This window comes from Aspergillus udagawae (genome assembly GCF_001078395.1).
Source record: "Aspergillus udagawae IFM 46973 DNA, scaffold_1, whole genome shotgun sequence".
NCBI lineage: Eukaryota > Fungi > Ascomycota > Eurotiomycetes > Eurotiales > Aspergillaceae > Aspergillus > Aspergillus udagawae.
Genome location: NW_025091264.1, coordinates 4,743,916 through 4,764,890, shown reverse-complemented (window position 1 = coordinate 4,764,890; position 20,975 = coordinate 4,743,916). Strand labels below are relative to the sequence as shown.

The window sequence follows — 20,975 nt, the reverse complement described above, 5'->3', positions numbered from 1 at the left end:
GTCGACACGAGACCGATTTGTTCTGCCCGCGACGCATAGCTGATAGTACGAGGGACTACACTCCATTCCCCAGCTCCACCATGCCGCAATTTCGCACCATTTAGCCCATTTTGCTCCTATTCCTTTTTTCCTTCTGTTGTTTTGCTTTGAATAGAATGCCTTTGTATGTCTTTCGTTTGCCTATAACCCACAATGGATAGCTCCTATGACCTCCCCGAAGTACCTCGATCCGAACCTGTGTTTCCTGCCTCGCCAGCACAGGAGTTTCCCTCATCTCCACCCTCGATAGCATCGGATGCTGGCATGCGACGTAAACCTAAGAAGCCTCCACCAGTCACTCCACGGTCTTTTCGGCGGTTCTTTACTCCTCGTTCGATGCTGAACGGCGGAAATGGCGCGGGATCGGTTAGGACGAATCGACAGGCCTTGAAGGTGCTCAGCTCACCAGCTGTCAACCGTCTGGGTCCAGCCTTCACACGGGCATTGAAAGCAGTGGGAAATAGAACTGTTGATAATCACTCTTCAGATCTTATGCGGACTCCAAGCAGGAAGCGAAAATTATCATTCTCCTCTGTCGGTTCTCCCCTACAATCGTCGCCATTGCGGAAAGTTCGTGTCAGGTTTCCTGTTGAAGATGGGGAGGAGTTGAGTGTTTCGGTTAGGGATATCAAGGCTGGCAATGACGCACAAGATATTGAACCAAAACCTGTAATGCCTAGCAAGCTATCGCTTCCCATTGCGCCTATTCGACGCTCCCACACGCTGCAGACATCCGGAGGGCTTTACATGCGAAGTGTCTTAGGACCACGGGCTAATCGAGTGACAATGCGATCCAATGTTGGGGCTGGTTGGTTATATCTTCATACTGGATCTTCTTACCCTATTCTCACTATGTTCTAGGGTGGCAGGATATGACTTCAGCGTTCTACTCTCGCTCGACCGACAGCCATTCCTGCGCGAGCTACACCGGGGACCGTCTCGCGCTGCCTTTTTGCACTGCAACATGTAATAGTATGTGGTGTTCTCGTCTTCAATCTTTCGCTCCTGCTCATTCATTGCGGATTTCGCTGACTGCTTTCCAATCTTACAGCAAACTCACTTGTTGCAGTGGGCGATGAAGAAGGAGGCATACGATTACTTGACTCTGCCAAAGACGACAAAAGCGGCTTTTCCAAGGCGTACCTAACTTTTCGTCCCCATATGAACGCAATAATGGATCTTGAATTCTCGTCCGATGATATGCTACTGGCAACAGCTTCTGGAGACCAAACGGCACAGGTGATTGATATGGCTACGCAGAAACCGATATACTGTCTATCAAACCATGTATCCTCAGTGAAGCGCGTTCAATTCCAACCAGCGGCGAATAATAAAGTCCTTGCAACGTGCAGCCGGGATGGAAATGTCAACATCTGGGATCTGCGGTGCAAAGGCTTCGAGAGGCCATCTTTACAGGTCCGGTGCTCGCTGGAATCTGATTCAGACAATTCGTCGTTGGCTTCTAAGATGATCTATCCCCAAGTTCTTAATACGATACATGGAGCCCACGCCTGGATGCCCCAGACTTCGATCTCTGACAAATCCGAACCCCAAATTGGCCGCTCTGACATCACGGTAACCTCATTGACGTTTCTTTCCCCCGGCCGCGAAAATCTCTTCGTGACAGCGTCGGAGGCCAATGCATGCGTGAGACTCTGGGATTTGCGTACCGCACACAGCAACCGTCGTGGTCGCCCTGTCCTTCCCGTCTCGACAACTCGTGAACCAGATAGCCACATTAAATATAGGCGCTTTGGACTTACCTCACTGACACTCAATGGTGATGGTTCGCGGCTTTATGCTCTCTGTAGGGATGGCACTGTATATGCATACTCCACATCCCACCTGGTACTCGGACATGCGCCTGAACTTTCTCTGTACAACGATCGTCCAAGACGCTCAGGTGGCTCTGACAAGGAAGGCCTGGGTCCATTGTACGGCTTTCGTCATCCGCGGTTGCAGGTGTCTTCATTCTACGTCAAAGTCAGTGTCCGCAAAGCCGTAGCAGACAAAGCGGAAATGTTGGCTGTTGGAAGCAGTGATCATTGTGCCGTCCTCTTCCCGACTGATGAGAGGTTCCTTCATTCTCCCGCTCAGAAACCAGCTATAGATTTGAATACCCAGTCGCCGGGGATGCCATTCACTCGCTCTGGCTTACGCCGCACTAATTCAGCAGTTGGCTTGTCCGGACGACTGGAGGATACCGTGCCAATCTACCAATCAGGAACACCGTTGGTCGAGGGCCACAAGAAGGAGGTGTCAGCTGTCTCGTGGTCTGTAGATGGGGAGCTCATTACAGTCAGCGACGACTATAGTGCTAGGTGTTGGCGCGAAGGGCCTGATGCTCGGGACCTACGAGTCGGTGGCGAGACGGAAGGTAGACGATGGAAGTGTGGCTGGGCTGACATCGAAAATCAATATGACGACGACGATGAATGACCTTTCGAGAATCGAAAGCTTTCCTGCTTTGCTGGTTTATGGTTCATGTGAGCATGTTGAGGCGTCTGGGTTTAGTTTATATTCGTTTAGCGTGGATCTGGCTGCTCGATTTAGACGGCATGCAGCAGCTTACTCTGGCATTTAGCGGCATGCATTGTATAGCAGCAATGTGCCTTGGTGCATAGTGCATTTTATGGAAGAAGCCATTTTCAGGTTTCTGAAGGTTGGACACATGCATTTGTTTATGAGCGATTTTGTTCAAAGTGAGGTCAGTTGGATCATGCCCTAAGGAGGCTTACTACATAGCTTATCCTACATGACAAGCATAATCAGAGGCGTTTTCTTTGGTCTGATTCCTTGTGAAGGAAGAGTATCTCTCCCAATACGCCGCTGAATAGGTTACAAGTGCGGAAATGCACACAATCCTGAACAAGTTGACAACCGAAGGATCAGCTTAATGAGCTTCTTCAAGAGAGACCTTCGGTGCCGAACAAGACCTAAAATGGAGCAACTTTGGCCACCGAGGCAGCAGGAATAGAGACTTATCCGTGAGGGATGGGAAAGAAAACAATATTATGGATTACGGAAATGAAATAAACCGGAAGTCTGTACTCGTAATAGCTTATTATGCTTTTAGACTTATTTACCTAGATCTAAGACTCCATGCATAAGCAGTAAAGTTACCCAAGTAGTCATTGAGCTCTTAGTGACCGTGTCCATCATCCTCCTTCCTTTCAGGGTCCAGCTTGATCATGGTATCGATACGCATGATGGCTATGCAGGCCTCGACAGCACTCTTGAACTGCTTGACCTTACCCATGCTGGGTTCCAAGACACCTGCCTTGATGCAATCGTGGACTCGTCCCTTGGTCAGATCAAGTCCATAGTTCTTGTAGTTCTTCTTCTTGGCGATAGCCTTATCGTCCTTGTTGGCGGGGCTTTCTTCGATGCGCTGAGAGGCCCAGTGGCGGCTCCGGAGCTGGGCAACGAGCTCAGACGAATCTTTGGCGGCATTGACTGCCAGTGTCTTGGGAACAATGAGAAGAGACTGGGCGAATTCACCGATAGCTAGCTGCTCCCGAGAACCCTGTGAAGATGAGCTGTTAGAGAGAGTGAAACATCGCGAAGAAATATGAAATGAACGTACCACTGTGACTGCAAACTCTTCAAGGTAGATATGGAGCGCCGTTTCGACGGCACCACCTCCAGGAACGATGCTACCACTCTCAAGAGTGCGCTTGACGGCGCAAAGAGAATCGTGAACCGAACGCTCCATCTCATCTAAGCTGTAGTCATTGGGCCCTCTGAGGATGATTGAGGCCGAGGTGTGGACCTTAGTTCCTTTGACCAGAATACACTCGTCGTCTGATATCCTCTCCTGCACAACTTCCTCTGCGTACCCGAGGTTTGATGCGTCGAATTTCTCATCGCCGTTGAGGTCAGAGAGTGAGCTTACCAAGGTAGCTCCAGTGGCCTTGGCAATCCGTCTCAGATCCTCCTTCTTGCAGCGTCTGACAGCCATGGCGCCCCTTTCGACGAAGAGCTTAAGAACCATGTCGTCGATACCCTTAGTTGTGAAAATGACATTTGCTCCAGACTTGAGGATCATCTCTACCCGCTCAAGAACAATGCCAGACTCTCTCTCTCGGATCTTCTCTAGTTGATCAGGATCTTCAACCGTGATCTGAACGCCAAGCTTCATTCTCTCCTTTTGCAAGTTCATATCGAGACAAGCGATCTTTGCGTCAGTTATCCGGGTCTTCATGGCTTGTGAAGCGACGGTACAATTGAGTGCATAACCCTTGACGAGCATAGATTCCGTGCCGCTCTTTCCGTGAGCCTTGAGCAGATTCACAGCCTTGACTGGGTATTTAACCTCATTCTTCTGATTTGTGGTCTTCACCAGCAACATGGCATCAACGACCATGTTGGCGAAGAAATCCGCGTCCGCGCCAATGATCTTGCTCGACATAGAAGTCTTGGCAATGTTGACCAGGCTGTCCTTTCCTAGAGTGTCGACTTTCGTGGTGATGTTCTCATTCATATACTTGACAGCTTCTCTGAGGGCTAGTCGGTAGCCATTGATGATAGTGGTGGGGTGGATACGGTTCTTCATTAACTCGTTTGCTCGTCGTAAAAGCTCGGCAGCAATGAGAACGACGGAAGTGGTGCCGTCTCCGACCTAAAAGATTACAGGATCAGGAAAGAGCTTTCTAGGACAGAGAATTGGCGCGAGCGATGGGCCATACCTCCTTGTCCTGTTGTTGAGCTAGATCAACGAGGATCTTCCCAGCAGGGTGTTCGATGTCGAGCAAACTCAGAATAGTGGCACCATCGTTGGTTACAGTCACATCCTATATTGACAATCAGAACTCTGCACGAGATGTCGAGGGGTTGAGCTCTGAACGCTTACCCCTATGTCGTCCACCATCATCTTGTCCAGACCAGAAGGACCAAAGGAGCTCTTGACAACATTTGCAATAGCCTGAGTCGCAAGGACTGCGTATCTCATCAGCATTCAAGAATTCAGTCATGTCGGTTATAATGGCTTATCACACACCATTCTGCTCGCGGACATCAGCGCCAGTTATTTTCTGTCCACCCAAGACTGTGCGATGGTCGTCAGTAAAACGGTCTCAAATAAGGACCTTTTGGGGGGGCCTGAAGCTCACAAAGAGTGTCCGCGTTGCGCGGCGCCTCGAAAATGCCTGCCATGGTTACTGGATAGTAGAAAAAGAAGCTTGTGACGAGATGGCAGAGCTTCCACTGCTGGAGATCTCGTTCTGCTGCCCGCTCTTGTTGGTCTCCCGCTAAAAGTTCTGCCGGTCCCTAGGCGGTGAAGATTTTCCAAGACGCATCCCACTTTGACGAGGGGAATGCGGCCCTTATTTTGCTCCCACGGACGAGTCATCTGCCTAGGCAATCGCGCTCTTTTTCTCTGTCCGTTCTTCTAGCGACTGTTCGACTCGATCTTCGTCTGCATAATGGCCAGCCAAAACTCTGCTGACGCTCCGGTCGCTGCTGACCCTGTCACCCTTCCTGATCGCTCTCAGAACCCCGCTGAAACTGATAAGGCCGCTCCCCAAGGCGAAACCTCCAAGAATGCCGCCAAGAAGGCAGCAAAGCTAGCAAAGCAGGCTGCTGAGAAGGCTGAGAAGGCTGAGAAGGCTGCGAACAAGGGCATTGGAAAGTCGGAGGCTAAGAAGGCTACATTGAAGGCACCTAAGAAGAAGATTGAAGGTGCTGCTTTGATCGGTATCGATGTCTCCAAAGAGGAGGACTTTCCTGGGTGGTATCAGCAGGTTCTTACGAAGGGTGACATGTTGGATTACTACGACGTTTCTGGATGCTTCATTCTCAAGGTACGATTGCTTTTTGGAACGGGTATACTGCCATCAACTATTATCGTCCCGTTGCTGATGAGTCACAGCCTGCTTCTTACTTTATCTGGGAGGAGATTCAGAACTGGTTCAATGCAGAGATCAAGAAGGTTGGCGTCAAGAACTGCTCGTTCCCTCTATTCGTCTCCGAGGATGTGCTGCAGAGAGAGAAGGATCACATCGAAGGTTTCGCTGCTGAAGTTGCTTGGGTGACTCATGCGTATGATTTTCCCTTTGACCAGCGTCGTACTCTTCTTTTATATGACTGACTTTACTCCTTTGCAGAGGCAACACCCCTCTTGAGAAAAAGATCGCCATCCGTCCAACATCAGAAACTGTTATGTACCCTTACTACGCCAAATGGATCAGAAGTCACCGTGACCTGCCTCTCAAGCTCAACCAGTGGAACTCGGTCGTCAGATGGGAGTTCAAGCATCCCCAGCCTTTCCTTAGAACAAGAGAGTTCTTGTGGCAGGAGGGTCACACTGCTCACCTTACCGAGGAGGCCGCTCGCGAAGAGGTCCTACACATGCTCAACCTCTATGCTCAGATTTACGAAGAGCTCCTCGCTGTTCCCGTCGTAAAGGGCCAGAAGACAGATAAGGAGAAGTTTGCCGGTGGTCTTTACACTACCACTGTTGAAGGTTACATCCCTGCTACCGGTCGTGGTATCCAGGGTGGAACGTCACACGGTCTTGGTCAGAACTTCAGTAAGATGTTCGGGATCACCGTCGAGGACCCATCTGCCAAACCCGATGAAAAGAAGGCTCCTCTTTATGTGTGGCAGAACTCGTGGGGTCTTTCCACCCGTACTCTTGGCGTTATGGTCATGATTCACAGTGACAACCGCGGTTTGGTCCTTCCTCCTCGCGTTGCTGAGACTCAGACGATCATCGTCCCAGTCGGTATCACTGCCAAGACTTCTGATGAGGAGCGAGAGAAGCTCTACGCGGAGATCGACAGCCTTGTCTCCCTCCTCAAGGTTGCGGGTATCCGTGCCGATAGCGACAAGAGAGAAGGCTACTCCCCCGGCTGGAAGTTTAACGACTGGGAGCTTCGTGGTGTCCCTCTGCGTATTGAATTCGGTCCTGGTGAGTCCGCCGGTCGTTTCGTCACGGCCGCTCGTCGTGACATTCCCGGTAAGGATGGCAAGTCTACTATTCCCATTGATGAGCTGTCCACCGCCGTCCCTGCTCTGCTGGATACCATCCACAAGGATCTGTACAAGCGCGCAGATGACGAGTTCCGCGCTCATCGCAAGCTCATCACCAACTGGGATGATTTCACCCCCGCGCTCAATGAGAAGAACATCTGCGTCATCCCTCACTGTCTCACAGAAGAGTGCGAGGATCAGATCAAGGAACTCAGCGCCCGCAAGGCGGAGGAGGACTCTGGTGTGCCTCAGGATGCCAGGGCTCCCAGCATGGGCGCTAAGTCTCTCTGCATTCCCTTCGATCAGCCCGAGGGCATCATCCCCGGCCAGACCAAGTGCACCAACCCCAAGTGCACCCGTATGGCCGAGAAGTGGTGTATGTTTGGACGTAAGTTGCCATTCCCTTTCTATATCCTCCGCCGGAAGAGGATTCGAACAAATCACTGACTAATTGCGCGCAGGTTCCTACTAAGCATCCAACATGGCATTCGAGTCATGCATATCCACGTCGGATTGTCCGACCGCCTGCATGGCGGTGGTAACTATGACTTTATGATTTTCTTTTCTCTGCTGTTTCAGTTTCGGTGAAGGATGTATGCATTTAGATGAAGGTACATTCAAGAAACAAGGTTCGGTGCATTGGTGAAGTGTGTTAGGGGAGTGGTCTTCGAGATACCTCTGTGGTTGTTTTGTTAGTGCATTCAGAGTCAGATCTAGCATACCATATCCATACCTTGAGCATGGAAATCATCAGTCACAACTGAAGCATAGCGTCATTGCATCCTAGTCGTGCCTCAGCATCTTAAAACGAGGGGAAGAGACTCGACTAAGGCTACTACGCTGGAGTAAATGCCTTATCAGGATGATTGATATTATATTAGCGTATCGAAAATTTCTTCCCCACCTAGCTATGCTTAATGACCCAAAGATCAGAGATGATGCAGAAACGCTTCCAAGAATGGAGACGAAGGTTGCGGGAGAACGCCTGGTATATACAACAGATGGAGTAGGAACTGGATGATTTGAGAGATAAGGAAAATACAGAGTCATGTGATAGTTGGTGTTTCAAGGAGTGTGAATGGGGTGTTTGGAGTAGCGCGTCGTCTCGACTTGACTGGATTGAATCTTTTTCATTTCCTGGCTGAGAAGAGGGAGAGGATAGGTAGAGCTCAATGTAACAGAAATCAATAAGACTCGACCGAACGCGTGCTCCGGATAAGGTGTTCGTGTCTGGGGGAGTGATGGGCCGACTTGTTTGCGCCAGTGACAGAGCTTCCTCGGCTAGAAAGAGCCCTGCGCGTGCCATGTGGCCAGTTCATTAACCGGTAGGCATTCCTCGGTGTGGTATTCTCCATCATGTAGGTGACGTTGTTTTTGTCGACAGCCTGGATTTGGACGCATGAGGTTGCAATGCTGGGGAGCTGGATTACCTCCTCATCGCTGTCGTCTGCGGAGAAGCTGTTCCGGCCGTCACTGGAGGACGAACACGTCTGTGCACGCATGTAGTAGACTGAAGGGGTGGGCTGGGATCTGTCCGAGAAGCTGGATGAACCGAGGGTGCCGGATGATTGAGTTCGTCCGAAGCCACGAACGCCTTCTGGAGATTTTCTCCTCCTGGAATTGGGAGGAGACTTCTGTGCTCGGAAGAGGATATCCATGTACGTCACTTGCTCTTGTTCTTGAGGTTGGTCATTGTCCTGAAGTGTCCCGTCCTGCTTCACATCGAGGAATCCGGGAGATGGAGGTGGGGCATCTGTGTGCCTTCGTCTCCTGGATGATGCGGAACCTCGGCGAAAGAGCGTCGCAGGTGCGGTAGTTGATATGCTCTTGTGCTCCGAGCCTCTTCTATGCTTCTTGAAAGAGCCGCGCCTGATTAGTTTGGAAAATTGCCTTTCTTTTGTGGAGAAACTCCTGGTCACCCCTCGAACTGCCGAGATCTCGCCTCGATCAAAAGAATCCTGAGATGGTGACGGCGTAAAGAGAGGACCGGTCTCAGGGACAGGTACCCGTCGGAAAGCTTCATGAGAGTTAATCTCTCGAACTATCGCGTCTTGTAGAGTCTCAAAGGTGGGATGAGGGGAAATAGATCCTGCGGAGGAATTAAAAGCCTGCTTGAACATGCCCATTACCTCCACCTCCGCCTTCTGGTTTGAGGGGGGCAGAGGAAACATCAACGTGGGGGTTCGGAGAGGTAAGGGGCTGTTCATGACTTCGGCAATGCTAGGATTCTGTTTGATATCATAGTTGCTAGGAGTTGGTGGCTGGATTGCACGGTGCGAGATCCTTGACGTAGGTTTCCCTCGAGCCGCTAACTCCGTGTTGATAGAAAGGTCCCGGACATTTCTCTTCGAGTTGAGTCTGGGTGATGTGGATGAGCCATTACTGCGGGTTGACGTCGAGCTTCTCGCCAGTTCAAGAGTGCCCTTCTCTTCCGATGGACCCATCTTTCGACCTTGAGTCATTGGCACAGGTAATGTTGGACTGTCAGGTAGCGGTGTGTTGCTCCATTTGTCGCCTTGCTTGTGGGCTGGAGGGATGTCCAAGTAGCCTCCATCATTAGGCGCAGATTGTTCTCCCGACGCATTTGCACATTCAGTCATTATATTCGGCGTCGACCTGTGAGTCCATAAAGGACGAGGTTGTGACGAGGAGCTCGAACCTGGCCGTGAGCCTGATGGTGTGATTTTGTCCCCATTGGCCCTTGGAAGAGACTGGCTAGCGACTTCACGCTGAGTTACCTCACCACTTGACGTTGATGCAGGCTGCGATCGAGAGCTAGCGGTTCGAGATATCGTGCGTTTGTTCGTTCGATTCTTTGCAATGTTCCTGTCTGCCACATCTTCTTGATAAAGAGCCGAGATGATACGGGAATATACCTTCTTCGTCCGCGGTTGTCCCTGAAGAAATCGAACCATATTGCGCTCAGCGATATCTTCATTGAAAGGGGTAGTAGGCGACAGTGCATTGGCTATCTGCACCTGATATCTATGCGACGAGAACAAGGCATCCAGTAGGTCGACATGTCGCGGATTGCGCTGCGTGAAACGACTTGAAACACCAGAGGATGGAGCATGGGAGCGAGAAGATAAAGGCCGGGCCTGCATTTGGTCGTGCAATTCTTTGAACTGTTTCTCAATGCTTTGGAAATTTTCGTCGGCGTTCAGTTGCCGTGAAGTATTCAAGCTCATGGACCTCTGCAGTGGATTGACAGCTTGAGTCGGTGGACCCCGGGCTTCGTCTGAATCAGCCGCGTCTGCTGATGAACTTTTTTCGGCCTGGAAAAGTCTCTTCAGGATAGCCATGATGAACGACAGCCAGAGAAATTTGGCTGACAGGAGTATCGCAAGTGAGGGAGTCCCTGTGTAAAAGGGGATTGTCTTTGGTACCGGCTAAGAGACTCAGATGTACTCCGTACCCGAAAAGAGAAAAGAGGAATACTGATCCAGGTAAAGATGACAAAGGAATGGAATCGGAAGAGCGATTAGACAGTCTCAAAGATCGTATCATTAGACATGATGCTTCAATGATTTCTGAATCAGGTGTAAGTTGATTCTGGGTTATCCCAGACAAGTAGCCTGCATATTTCGTCTCAACGAGTTAAGAAAGAAAAAGGGAGAGTCCCCCAGAGGATTGACGATAATCTGATCCTGCAAAGGAGAGATAATCCGCCAGGCAATTGAAAATAATCCAATAATTTCAAAGGCTGTCTAGTTCGCAGATCCCACAGGTGTTCCTGGATCAGGGGGAAGTAGTGGCTCAGTTCCGGATATCCACTATGAGGGACGAAGCTTACAGGCACACACAGACAGGACTCTGGGTCTCTTTCAGGAGGGGTTAGATTACTGTACCGCTTGAGCTCAATTCGTAATTCAATAGGCTACAGAGTAGTTCATATCAACTAGGAAGAACTCCGTGCATGGAGTCATACACCAGGTCATTGACACTTCATCCTGCCCACTTTTCGTGGTGGCTATGGCATACTCACAAAGCCACAATCAACAAGGATGAGCTTTTTAAGAAGATTTCCTGGCACGTGCAGTCTGCAGCAGCCTCCTTGGCTTTAAAGTTCTTACAGAGTACATATCCAGAATTTGCATGACCAAGACCCTTACCACTTACCAAGTCCAAGCTCAAGCCCACCCCACTCAAGAGCAATGCTGCAGCCTGCATTGCCAGCAAGTCGGGATCAGTTGAGCGAATTTGAAACCCTAGAGACAACAGTCACAAGCAGCATAGCGATTGAATCAAAACAGCAGCAACGAGCATGAACGGGTGCATCAGAAGGTGCTCAGTTGCTCAGTCACATAGCCACCTGCTGCGAAGTTTACGGAATGGACTTAACTTCTTAAGCCGATGACTAAGGGAAATGGAGAAGCAGACACCAGTCAAAAGGCAAAGAACGGGTCTCGATGGATCCCGCAAGCACCCAACGCGTTGAACAAGACCAGTTATTATTGGTGGGTGCCGTGTGATCGTCCAGTAGGCCAGGAACGGTCTCAGTCAGCCGAACGAACCAGCGAACTGAACCCATACTTCGCATTGGATCAGAAGGGATTTTAGATTTTGGAGTCTGGAGCGTAGCAGGATTTCTCATGTGCAAACGTCCCGTCACTGGCGTTCTGGCAAGTTTCACTTCACTTGCGACCTGTCTGACAAGCAAAGACGTTAGCTATTGAAATTCTTCATAATGGCATCAATGCATCTAAGGAAAAGGCTTTTGCCTCTGTTCCTCCTGTTCTTGTGGTTCCCGATACCCCTTGTCAATATGTTCAAACAGCTTAACATCGTACCTGCAAGTCATTATCGATAATTCGCTGCGAGCCAAGTGTTATATGTAATCTAGGTGTTCGTGACGATGGCATGATTAGGTTGAGATAATTTGATCAAACTTCGAGATGTGAAACACCGATGGTGGATAGCCCAAATCTTGATGCTGTCTGAGTTTCGAAAGGTCGAACAAAGGGAAAGCCTCGATTGGGGAAGGTACACGGAGAGTCACGAGGCCGTTCCGGTCGGTATATTAATTTGTCGACTACCTCTGCGCTGTCATCGATAACTACCTGTCATCCATGCCACCTGTTACGGGAACAGTGGGACCATGAGATGGACTCGAAGTATCCTACCAAATGTCCATGTCTTCCCCTGAGTTCCCAGGACATTCAGCAGAGGGACGCAGCGGGAAACACGCAAACATTTAGAGCCACAGTGGAGCCGACAGGATCATGGTTCTATTTTCTTTTCCATTATTGTTTCTGACGCCAGCGATCATCGATATGTCAAGAATGAGTCGAAAGCCAAAAAGAATTTCGCCGTGTTTTTCGACTGGACTAGAACTCTCTGGTTGTCAGGTTGACATAGTTCTATTTGCGAACTACACCAACTCAGGAGCTAGCAATATCGGGAATCTGGGCCAACGATCCCAATCTTAAGGAAATTAGTCTTCAAGCCCACCTTCAGTACGAAGTACCAGGCTAAACCTTGTCCGTATGTTTCTATATCTGGCAGTACTTTGTGATTACAGTACAATCCTCCCTGGCAGATGCGCTATCACAGGTGTCGACTATCTACAGAGTAATTACTTCGTGTGACCGTGATAAAGCGAAACACCGCCACATGTTAATGCTGATATTGCGGACAAAGAAGTGCGTAGAGGGACCGCAGGGGACTTGATACTATGAAGTTCTGCATTAGTGTATTATGGAAGGGAGCAAGGAGTCTCGCTACCTATAGATAAGGCCTCTACACTGAATACAGATCGTATTGCCTTGGCATTCAGGCACGCAAGTAAATAGGTCCTCACCGCCTACATTCTGCAGTTATGCAGCCTCACGTGCTTCATGAATCCCTTAACTTGTAGTTTAAATTAACCTTGAGTAGCTATCTACTATCCTCCAGGTTCAACAAACCTCTTCCTGTGTTCATGTAACTGCCAGTAACAGACACAAATCCATCCAACCAGGCTATGCACCAAAAGATGCTCCATGGTGTTGAACCAATCTAACTCCTTTCATCGCTACCGCAAGAGATATGCTCATTCCGAAGGTGCCATGGCCACAAGAGCTTGTGGAGAAAGAATGATTGTCCAACGTTGGAACACAGCTACTTCTCGGCAGCCGCCTCTGAAGCGCCCTTGTTGGCGTCTTCGTGGTCGGTCTGATCGCCTCTCTTGCGCTTAGTGGTGCGTCTCTTCTTAACAGGGGGAGCGATCTCAGACTCGACGGTGTTGACGTTCTTGAAACGACGGGGCTTGAAAACACCCATCTTGGGCATAGAGTTGCCAGGCGCTTTTTCGGCTTCAGCCTTGACTTCGGCGTTGCCGTTGCCAGACTTCGCAGTAATGTCGTCAGCGCTTTCAGTCTCGTTTTCCTTCAGAGCGCCTTCGATCTTTGCCTTGAGACGGAACCATCTGCTGCCAGCGGCTTTCTTGTTCAGGTTGGTGGCCTTGCACACGAGGTCCCAGTTGATCTATGGGAAGTGAGTATGGTCAGCTATGTGCTGGTCGTCTTGAGGAAAGCATCATGAACAATAAAGCGATTGGCATCAAGCTGTTCCTCTGTTGCTACTCGTCTATGCTCGTTTCATTATTCTCAAGAGAACTTACGGTCTTGTCGTTCACTCCGTTAAGGAGGTGATACATGAAGATGTGTTGCTCGTCAACGGTTGACTTGGGCATCGCGACGTTTTGTGTCGGACGCGATGGGAGAGGAAGATTTGTAACGAGGATGCTTTGATCAATTTGGAGGTCAAAATGAGGATGACTGAAAGTTGGTGAGGGAGAGAGTGGTCTGACGAGGTTGGTGTTTATTTCGAAATGAGTCGAGCGCACCTCACAGGCAGGCAGAACGTCTGCTCGAGTGGTTTGGTCCAAAACCGCCTTACATCGTGTTTGATTCACCGGTGGTGTACACAGTGAGAGCCCACTCAATCTATGATTCCACTGAATTTTGAGGATACCACCGAGGGAGAAATGACTGATGCTCAATCACATCTAATCGTAATATGACAATTGAAAAGGATCCTACAAGAAGTTGGTATTATTCTTCGTTAATTACACGAGACCTCAGACCGTAGCAAGGCCGGCGTACCGCTCAGCAGATTCCCTCACTGCCTCTGCCAAAACCGTATGCGCTCCCCGAGCAGCGTCCACCGCCCCGTCTATTAAAGCGTCATGCCCCGAGCGCTTGTCATCGGGCCCTAATAGCACCTTCGAACTATCCCCCTTGAGCCATATTTCTGTGATCTCGTCCCGAGAAGGCATATATGCGACGACACATGCTGACAAGATAGACCGATGTTCGGCAGGGTCTGTATCCAGCATAAGCTTCGGCGTTGACTTTTCTCCCTCCGCTGACTCGTCGGAAACAAGGGCAGCTACGCCGCCAGCCACGAGATCCAAAGAGTCTATCCGCGCATCTGCAATAGCCGCAGATGCAGCCGTGATGCATCCAGCCAGAACATTCATCATCCCCCACGGAGCATCATGAGAGTCTGGAGCGTCCCCCCACCACCGATCATCTTCTGCCTCTAAGATCGTAATCGTGATATCCAATCCACTCTTCGGCCACCGTTCAGCAACAATAACACCGCGCAGCGCGGTCTCTAAGTGCACACCCAGGTCCCGTTCGCTAGTGTCTCGGATGTGCCCTTTCCTCCTGCGGGCAGCGAACGGCGCATATTTGACATGAGTGGTGAGAACAAGGTTGGGCGAGAATGTAGCAGAGCGGGGAAGCGGTTTCGGTCCGTGAACAGTGCATGCAAGCTTCAGAGCTGAGGAAGGAGGGATGAGAGATTGAGGAGAAGAGCGTGCAGCGGCGAGAGAGGCTGAGGGTTCGAATTCGAGGTATGAGGAGCCAGATGCGGAAGGGATCAAGCCAGTCTTGAGGACTAATACGCAAACATGTTAGCTCTTGCGCGAGCGATGTATGGAACTGGTATCTCACATATTTTGCGCAGTTCATTTGGCTGCCTTTGCCGTTGTGGCCTGCCAGATGCAGTATCAGTCGTTGATTTGAGCGACGAGGCAAAGACCGCAGGCCTTGTGCCACTGGGCGGCCCATTGATTCTTCGTCGGTCAGCCATAGCAGGTCTTCTGGGAACGAGAAGAAGCTTCGAATTGAAAGGAAAAAGGCAATAACGATTGGTAAAAGAGCGAAATTTCCAATGCTCCTTTAACAGAAATCCCGACAAGCAGCCTTCCAGCGACTTACCCAGTCCAGAAACGGAAATCTGCGATTTCAGAAAATGTTTGCACTGTTTGTCTTCGTCCGCTGGTGGATCACACTTTTTCCCACGACTATTTTTTCTCTGTTTTTCTCCTCTTCCTCTCCTTCATCTCTTTCTATGCTTGAATGCCAACCAACTAGACCTCTGATGATGAGGCCTGAGTTGTTGGTAAAAGGGCATCAGCTTCTAATCCGCCATCTGCTCGCAAACATCCTGGTACTTACTTACTCACTGTAAGTGCGTCTCCCCATTCTGACTATCCAATCCACACCCTTCATGACGAAATTGATTTCCAAAAATCTTAAGTTCCGGCGACAAATAAATGGGCTTGAACAAACATGCATCACCATCTGATCAAACTTGCAATCTACAATTGCTGTCAGCTCGTTGTGCTCCATGCAGTCTTACTGACCAATTCATCAGACAGGAAAATCTCAGTTGTGTTTTCTCCGAAATCTCTCGCGTACTGTATGCTCTATTAGGTATGGTTTTGACTCACTTCCTCAACAATCACACCACCCATAATATCTTTTCCGTGATGAGAGACATTTTTTTCAGTTCTGCTTCTGCAAAAACCTTGAAGAAAACAAAATACCTTACCAAAAACTCCTGATCATTTTGAAAGATTATACTTGTTCTTTAAATCCACTGAGGTGCTTGATCATTCGGATTGCTGACAATCTCGAAGAAATAGAAATTGTACATCTGCTTAACCCAAGCACAACTCCCTGGCATTACTAGCAATAGGTACAGTTCTCCCCTAATCTTATACCACTTCCAAACACAATCCTTTATGATGACAACAAGTCAATCCATTCAATGATCTCCCTTGGAGAACCGCCCCTCGGGCCTGCAGCTGCCGGCAAAATAGCACACTTGGAACACTGCGATCCGCCTGTCCAACTCCCTTATACCGGACTTTCTCTTCGCTGTATTTCTTCTGAAATCCGTTGGATTGAAGGGATGATTGGTTGTGGAGCACTGAACAGCGGGCTCAATCGTTGTGCTCCGTGCTGAGACCTGTCGGTGTGCTTGCTACGCTTGACTTGTGCCAACGCCTTCTACCTGACTCATCGTTCGTTTTGGATGGTCTGTCGGGGGGAAGAACTTGGCAGGGGATGGGATGAATTTACCGGCTTGGCTGATCAACACCTTGTTGCGAACTCTTTAAGAGCTTGCCTTTGAGGTGTTCCGTCGTGCTGTTGTGCTGTCGTACTCCATGTCGGCGATTAAGATCTCTGCTGACCGCTCTGAAGTTGTAGGCTTTTCGTTAAATCATACTCGGTAGTTAGAATAGAGATGCCTATATATCGAAACATATCCAATGCAGGGAAAATTCATCCATCAACACCGTTAAAGCACGAATTCTTCATTGTCTATGGTATATATAAATAATGCCACTAAATATGTACCATGAAACTATAAACGCCTTGAGCTTCTGCTGTCTCAACCACTCGAATTAATGCATGCTTTGCATCGACAACGTACTCCGGCCATCGCGGCCTGTACAATCTTTTCCCATTTCTATCTTCAGCGTTCGTCTTTGGCGTGCATGATGAGACGGCATACCCGCACGATGAAGTATGTCAGCAGAATCAAAAAATGTGAAATTAGCAATAAAGCCTGTCTATTAGCACTTCCATTGCTCATCCAAATATAAGCTGCTAAGGCGAACAGGAAATGGTTTGCGTATTTGTCAAGCTGGGAGACATGCCATGTCTCCACTTCTCCCTTTTCGAGTTTTCTCTAGGTTCCACATAGGTTCTCATTTTCAGGTTACTCTTTCCCTTCAGTTGGTGTCGTTGCACCATTCTTGGTTAGACTATAGGGAGCCTACAAGATGTGACATTCAGAGTCAGCTTCAGCGGCTGGAAAATTAGGTGATGGGATACGAAGGAGGCAGATGACTACATACCAGGACCCTTTTTGCATTGCATATCCTCCAGGCGAGGTTGTGGACATTGCCGTCGGCTTTTACAACCTCGGGAGCGAATTCGATACCAAACCTTCGCGAAAGTATTAGTACGACCATTTCCGAACCTACGAAGGAAAACAACTCACATTTGGTGAACCGCGAACACGACTCTCTTAGCATACTTTCCATCACGTTCAACGAGACTGCCAAAAGGCTCATCCACGGTTTCCGGCGCGATTTCGGGATCTCGATCAAAGCAGTTACGCACGACGGGAAACAAGCTTATCTCGACTGATGTAGGGTCCATCAGTGGGATCTCATCCTCATCAAACCGGCTGATACGAATCTCGAATGGTCTTGAAATAGCCATAACATTGTGTTTGCCATTGTGATGGTACCGGAACTCGAAGACACCCTGAGTCCAGAACAGCTTATCACCAAGGAAGATAACTTCACCGGAAGCAAGATCGCGGTTTTCCTTGTCCTTGCGCTGTGAGGCGGGTATGACAATATCGCTGCTCACGATTCCCTTCTCGCAAGTCAAATTGTCATACGAGCCCTCGTTGACCGCAATCCATCTCCCTTGAGATGAGACGCGCGTGACTTCCCGAGAAGTGTTGTCGGTGACTCGATATAGACCAATCCAATCTTTCTTGCTGTGATTGAGCGGAGCAGTCCACTTAACCTTGATGGGTGAACCATACTCGAAGACCAAGTTCTTCAGGTCGCCGCGTCTGTCAAGGGGCATACGAGCATTCGCACCCTCCCTACCGCTCTGATCGTTGTCATTGGGAGACAATGAATCAGTGCCTTCGACCTCCAAGGAGTAGTCACGTAAGTCATAGCCAGCCAGGTCTTCATCAATGCGAGAGATAGTCACGCGAGCGGGATACTTTTGGAACAGAGCTGATGTGTCTTTGACAAACGTGTTGACACCCGCAGCGAGCTTCGGACGAGCAGTGTCAATAAGTTCTTCGATGAATTCGAAAGACTCATCGAACATTTTGTCAACACTCCCATGGAGCTGCTTTAGAGATGGAGGCAAGGATCGCTTCAAACTTTTTGTCAGACCAGCATCTCGTCGCAGGCTTCGGCCATAAAGCTTCTGCATGTGAGGACGCTCGACAAATTGGATGAACCCTAGGCTCAAAATATGGCTCATCAGGGCAAGGAAAGTGACAGTTCCACTGCGCGTGATAAGGACAGCACCCCAAACCCCTGCCAAACCCAGAACACGCTCAGGGTTGTTCAGAAAACGGTAAATGCCGTCATACGTCAGCTTGGGCGATTCATCGAAGAAGAAATCTCCGTAAAACCAACCAAACTCTCCAAGAGATTCGTAGATACTGACCGATGTCCAGATTTGCAAGGCAATGAGCCCTGCACCCAAGACATGTCTGAGCAAGACGAGGCCATAGCCCCAATCCGCTGGAAGACTGTACATTTTCCAGACGGCGGCAATGAAGCTCGCGTAGCACATGACCATGCTGATATGATAAGTGCCTTTCCACTGATTCCAGGCCTCCTGAGGGCTTTCGCCATATTTTACAAAGTGTCGAGTCCAGGCCTTACAGTTCGACTGACGGTTGAGCACCAAGCCGATACCAACAGAATACCAGATTCTCCAGGCTGCGGCGTTGGCAACAAAAAGGAACTGGTACCACGGAGTTGAAGGCGTCAAGACCGTGAGGCCGAATACGAGAAACTGGATCAGTATGGAAGAAGTATCTATCGTCCGATACAAATCCAGGTTCCGAAAGCCCAAGAGGTTGTGAACCGATGGAGGTGGACCGCTTGAATAACTTGGCGCATGGGGCACTTGTTCATCAACGGAACTTGGCGCGCTGGGCGAATCCGATCTCTGAGGGGTCATAGATACATTTTCCTGATCGATAGTTCGCTTTCGGGGTGGTGGCGGGTTATATGTCTTCTCGATGTGCGGATTCTCGACGAAGACCAGGAAAGCGAATTGTGCTGCATGGGCGAGAATAGAGATGAACAAGACCTTGTAGCTCGCCGCCATTAGCGAGATACCGTAGTATCCGGCATAACCGACCGAGTACATCGGATGAGGCGCCATTTCGAAGACACCGTCAAAGGTCAACTCCTGGTCGATAAGAAAGAAAAAGTCCCCCCAGTACCAGGCGTAGTCTTTTACCACTCGATGCGCGTCTAATTTTACCCACAGGTTGAAGATCACTAAGACGATGCCTGCGGACCAACGCAAGACAGTCATCAGAGTACCCTCGTCTAGGGGGCGTTGGCTACAGGCTATCGCAAAGAGGCAATATGAGGTGAAGTCGCACATCAAGATCAGGTCGACCAGTCGTCTGAAGACGAGCCAGGTGTTGTACTCAATTGGAGCATCTTCGAACGAATAGTCAGCTGGGATCTTGGTCTCCAGTTCACGTTTAATCAACTTGTATAAGTTAGCATGAGGGTTTTGGCCAGTGGCCGGATTCACGAAGATCCTGGTCTTCTCCGCCCAACGGACGAGCGTTCTGTGGTTCGACTGGTTATGAAGCAGCCATCCGATCCCAGCATTGTAGGCACCACGCCAAAAGAGGTAGATGAAGGCAAAAACGGGCACTTTGGCGCCCGCGGGAAGTCGCCATAAGAGAAGAATATGAGCAGCGAGAATGGCTAGAACGATGACGTCTGACAGGTTCTTTGGTTCCGAGGGCGATAGCAGTTGAGAGACCATGTCGTGCGTTTGAGGCACCGTAAACACTGTTGAATAGGTCAATTAGCGGACAGCAACCCGTATCACCCCAAGAGTCTTGAGAGCCGAAAAGACGTGCCATCTATCTTTAATTTTCAGGCGAGACTATCTCACGTACCTTTACCATCGGGAGTCCGGCCGTATGCCTTCTTTCCTTTACCAGCTTTGTCCTTGACCTCACCTTCACCCGTGGCTGTTAAAGCCTCGAGACCGGGGGCCGAGCTGGACTGAGAGGCCATAGTCCTCTCGCGAAGTCCACCATCTTCCTGACGAGTGCCTGTTGAAAGGCCACGATCCATGGTTGTGTGTAGCTTCTGATTCCTGCGTGGGAAGCGGGAGCGGAAAATTATTATTGGGAAGAGATGGATCGGAAAGTCACAGGTGCAGAAGAAGCATGTGACAGGAAAGCAAGGGTGGGTAATTTAGGTTGGCCACAGCCCATGTGACGTCTTTGTTAGTGTCGCCAAGTTTGACAGATTTCGCACCTCAACAACAATGCTCAATGGATCATTGAAAAGACGGAGGAAAGAGAGAAGATGCAAAATATACAAGAAAAACAGATAGAAAAATGATTGTGTTAGTGGCAACCTGGCGCAGCTACCCTGCTATTTATCTGGGTTGCCCTTACGGGGTATAGCGGGGAGTGAGAGTAACCTCATATGTCTAAGGACGAGACTAAGTAGAGCTGTCGTTGGGGAAAAGGGCTACTTAGCGACCCAGACCCATTGAGTGGGAAAAGCGCCAATCACAAGACGTTGGTACAATTTCTTAAAGGGAATGAAGAATGAAGCAGAAAGAGAACGAAGGTCAACGCTCTTAAGTAATTTGAACAATTTATTTCGTAGTAATAGTACATCCTAGTAGCGTCGGTGTTGATGAAGGCAAGTCAAACGAATGATATCAGATGCGACATAGGGAGTACACCGTTCAAGGTCTTGTAAAATAATCTTCAGGCTCGTGGGTTATTCCTTGGATACCGATCCGTCTGAGCGACGACAATTTCCTTGCCTTACTACTCGTACTCCGTCGACTATTCGCTTGCTCTGCTCATAGAAAGCATATTACTCTTGACGGAAAAGCCATCGCAATCGAGCGGTAACGGCG

General features: G+C 49.5%; 7 protein-coding genes across 7 annotated transcripts; 2 read left to right on the top strand and 5 right to left on the bottom strand.

The window, feature by feature from the left end:
• Positions 1-192: 192 nt before the first annotated feature.
• Aud_001565 (WD40 repeat domain-containing protein) lies at positions 193-2,478 on the top strand (the record flags this gene model as incomplete). Its single annotated transcript, XM_043287058.1, has 3 exons — positions 193-847; positions 901-1,011; positions 1,109-2,478. 3 exons carry the CDS (start codon positions 193-195, stop codon positions 2,476-2,478), a joined length of 2,136 nt encoding a protein of 711 aa, XP_043142993.1.
• A 703-nt stretch (positions 2,479-3,181) lies between these two features.
• Aud_001564 (chaperonin-containing T-complex alpha subunit TCP1) lies at positions 3,182-5,193 on the bottom strand (the record flags this gene model as incomplete). The annotated part of the gene is made up of 6 exons (XM_043287057.1): positions 3,182-3,565; positions 3,626-4,660; positions 4,728-4,832; positions 4,892-4,977; positions 5,039-5,086; positions 5,151-5,193. 6 exons carry the CDS (start codon positions 5,191-5,193, stop codon positions 3,182-3,184), a joined length of 1,701 nt encoding a protein of 566 aa, XP_043142992.1.
• Positions 5,194-5,462: 269 nt separating this feature from the next.
• On the top strand, positions 5,463-7,483 carry Aud_001563 (proline--tRNA ligase; the record flags this gene model as incomplete). Its single annotated transcript, XM_043287056.1, has 4 exons — positions 5,463-5,840; positions 5,909-6,078; positions 6,144-7,399; positions 7,473-7,483. 4 exons carry the CDS (start codon positions 5,463-5,465, stop codon positions 7,481-7,483), a joined length of 1,815 nt encoding a protein of 604 aa, XP_043142991.1.
• Positions 7,484-8,195: 712 nt separating this feature from the next.
• Positions 8,196-10,313, bottom strand: Aud_001562 (uncharacterized protein; the record flags this gene model as incomplete). The annotated part of the gene is made up of 1 exon (XM_043287055.1): positions 8,196-10,313. The coding sequence occupies one exon, from the start codon at positions 10,311-10,313 to the stop codon at positions 8,196-8,198; it is 2,118 nt and encodes a 705-aa protein (XP_043142990.1).
• Positions 10,314-13,110: 2,797 nt separating this feature from the next.
• Positions 13,111-13,684, bottom strand: Aud_001561 (uncharacterized protein; the record flags this gene model as incomplete). The annotated part of the gene is made up of 2 exons (XM_043287054.1): positions 13,111-13,476; positions 13,613-13,684. 2 exons carry the CDS (start codon positions 13,682-13,684, stop codon positions 13,111-13,113), a joined length of 438 nt encoding a protein of 145 aa, XP_043142989.1.
• A 387-nt stretch (positions 13,685-14,071) lies between these two features.
• On the bottom strand, positions 14,072-15,090 carry Aud_001560 (3' exoribonuclease family protein; the record flags this gene model as incomplete). The annotated part of the gene is made up of 2 exons (XM_043287053.1): positions 14,072-14,895; positions 14,952-15,090. 2 exons carry the CDS (start codon positions 15,088-15,090, stop codon positions 14,072-14,074), a joined length of 963 nt encoding a protein of 320 aa, XP_043142988.1.
• A 1,920-nt stretch (positions 15,091-17,010) lies between these two features.
• Aud_001559 (phosphatidylethanolamine N-methyltransferase) lies at positions 17,011-20,170 on the bottom strand (the record flags this gene model as incomplete). Its single annotated transcript, XM_043287052.1, has 4 exons — positions 17,011-17,067; positions 17,150-17,240; positions 17,296-19,879; positions 19,990-20,170. The coding sequence occupies 4 exons, from the start codon at positions 20,168-20,170 to the stop codon at positions 17,011-17,013; spliced, it is 2,913 nt and encodes a 970-aa protein (XP_043142987.1).
• Positions 20,171-20,975: the final 805 nt, after the last annotated feature.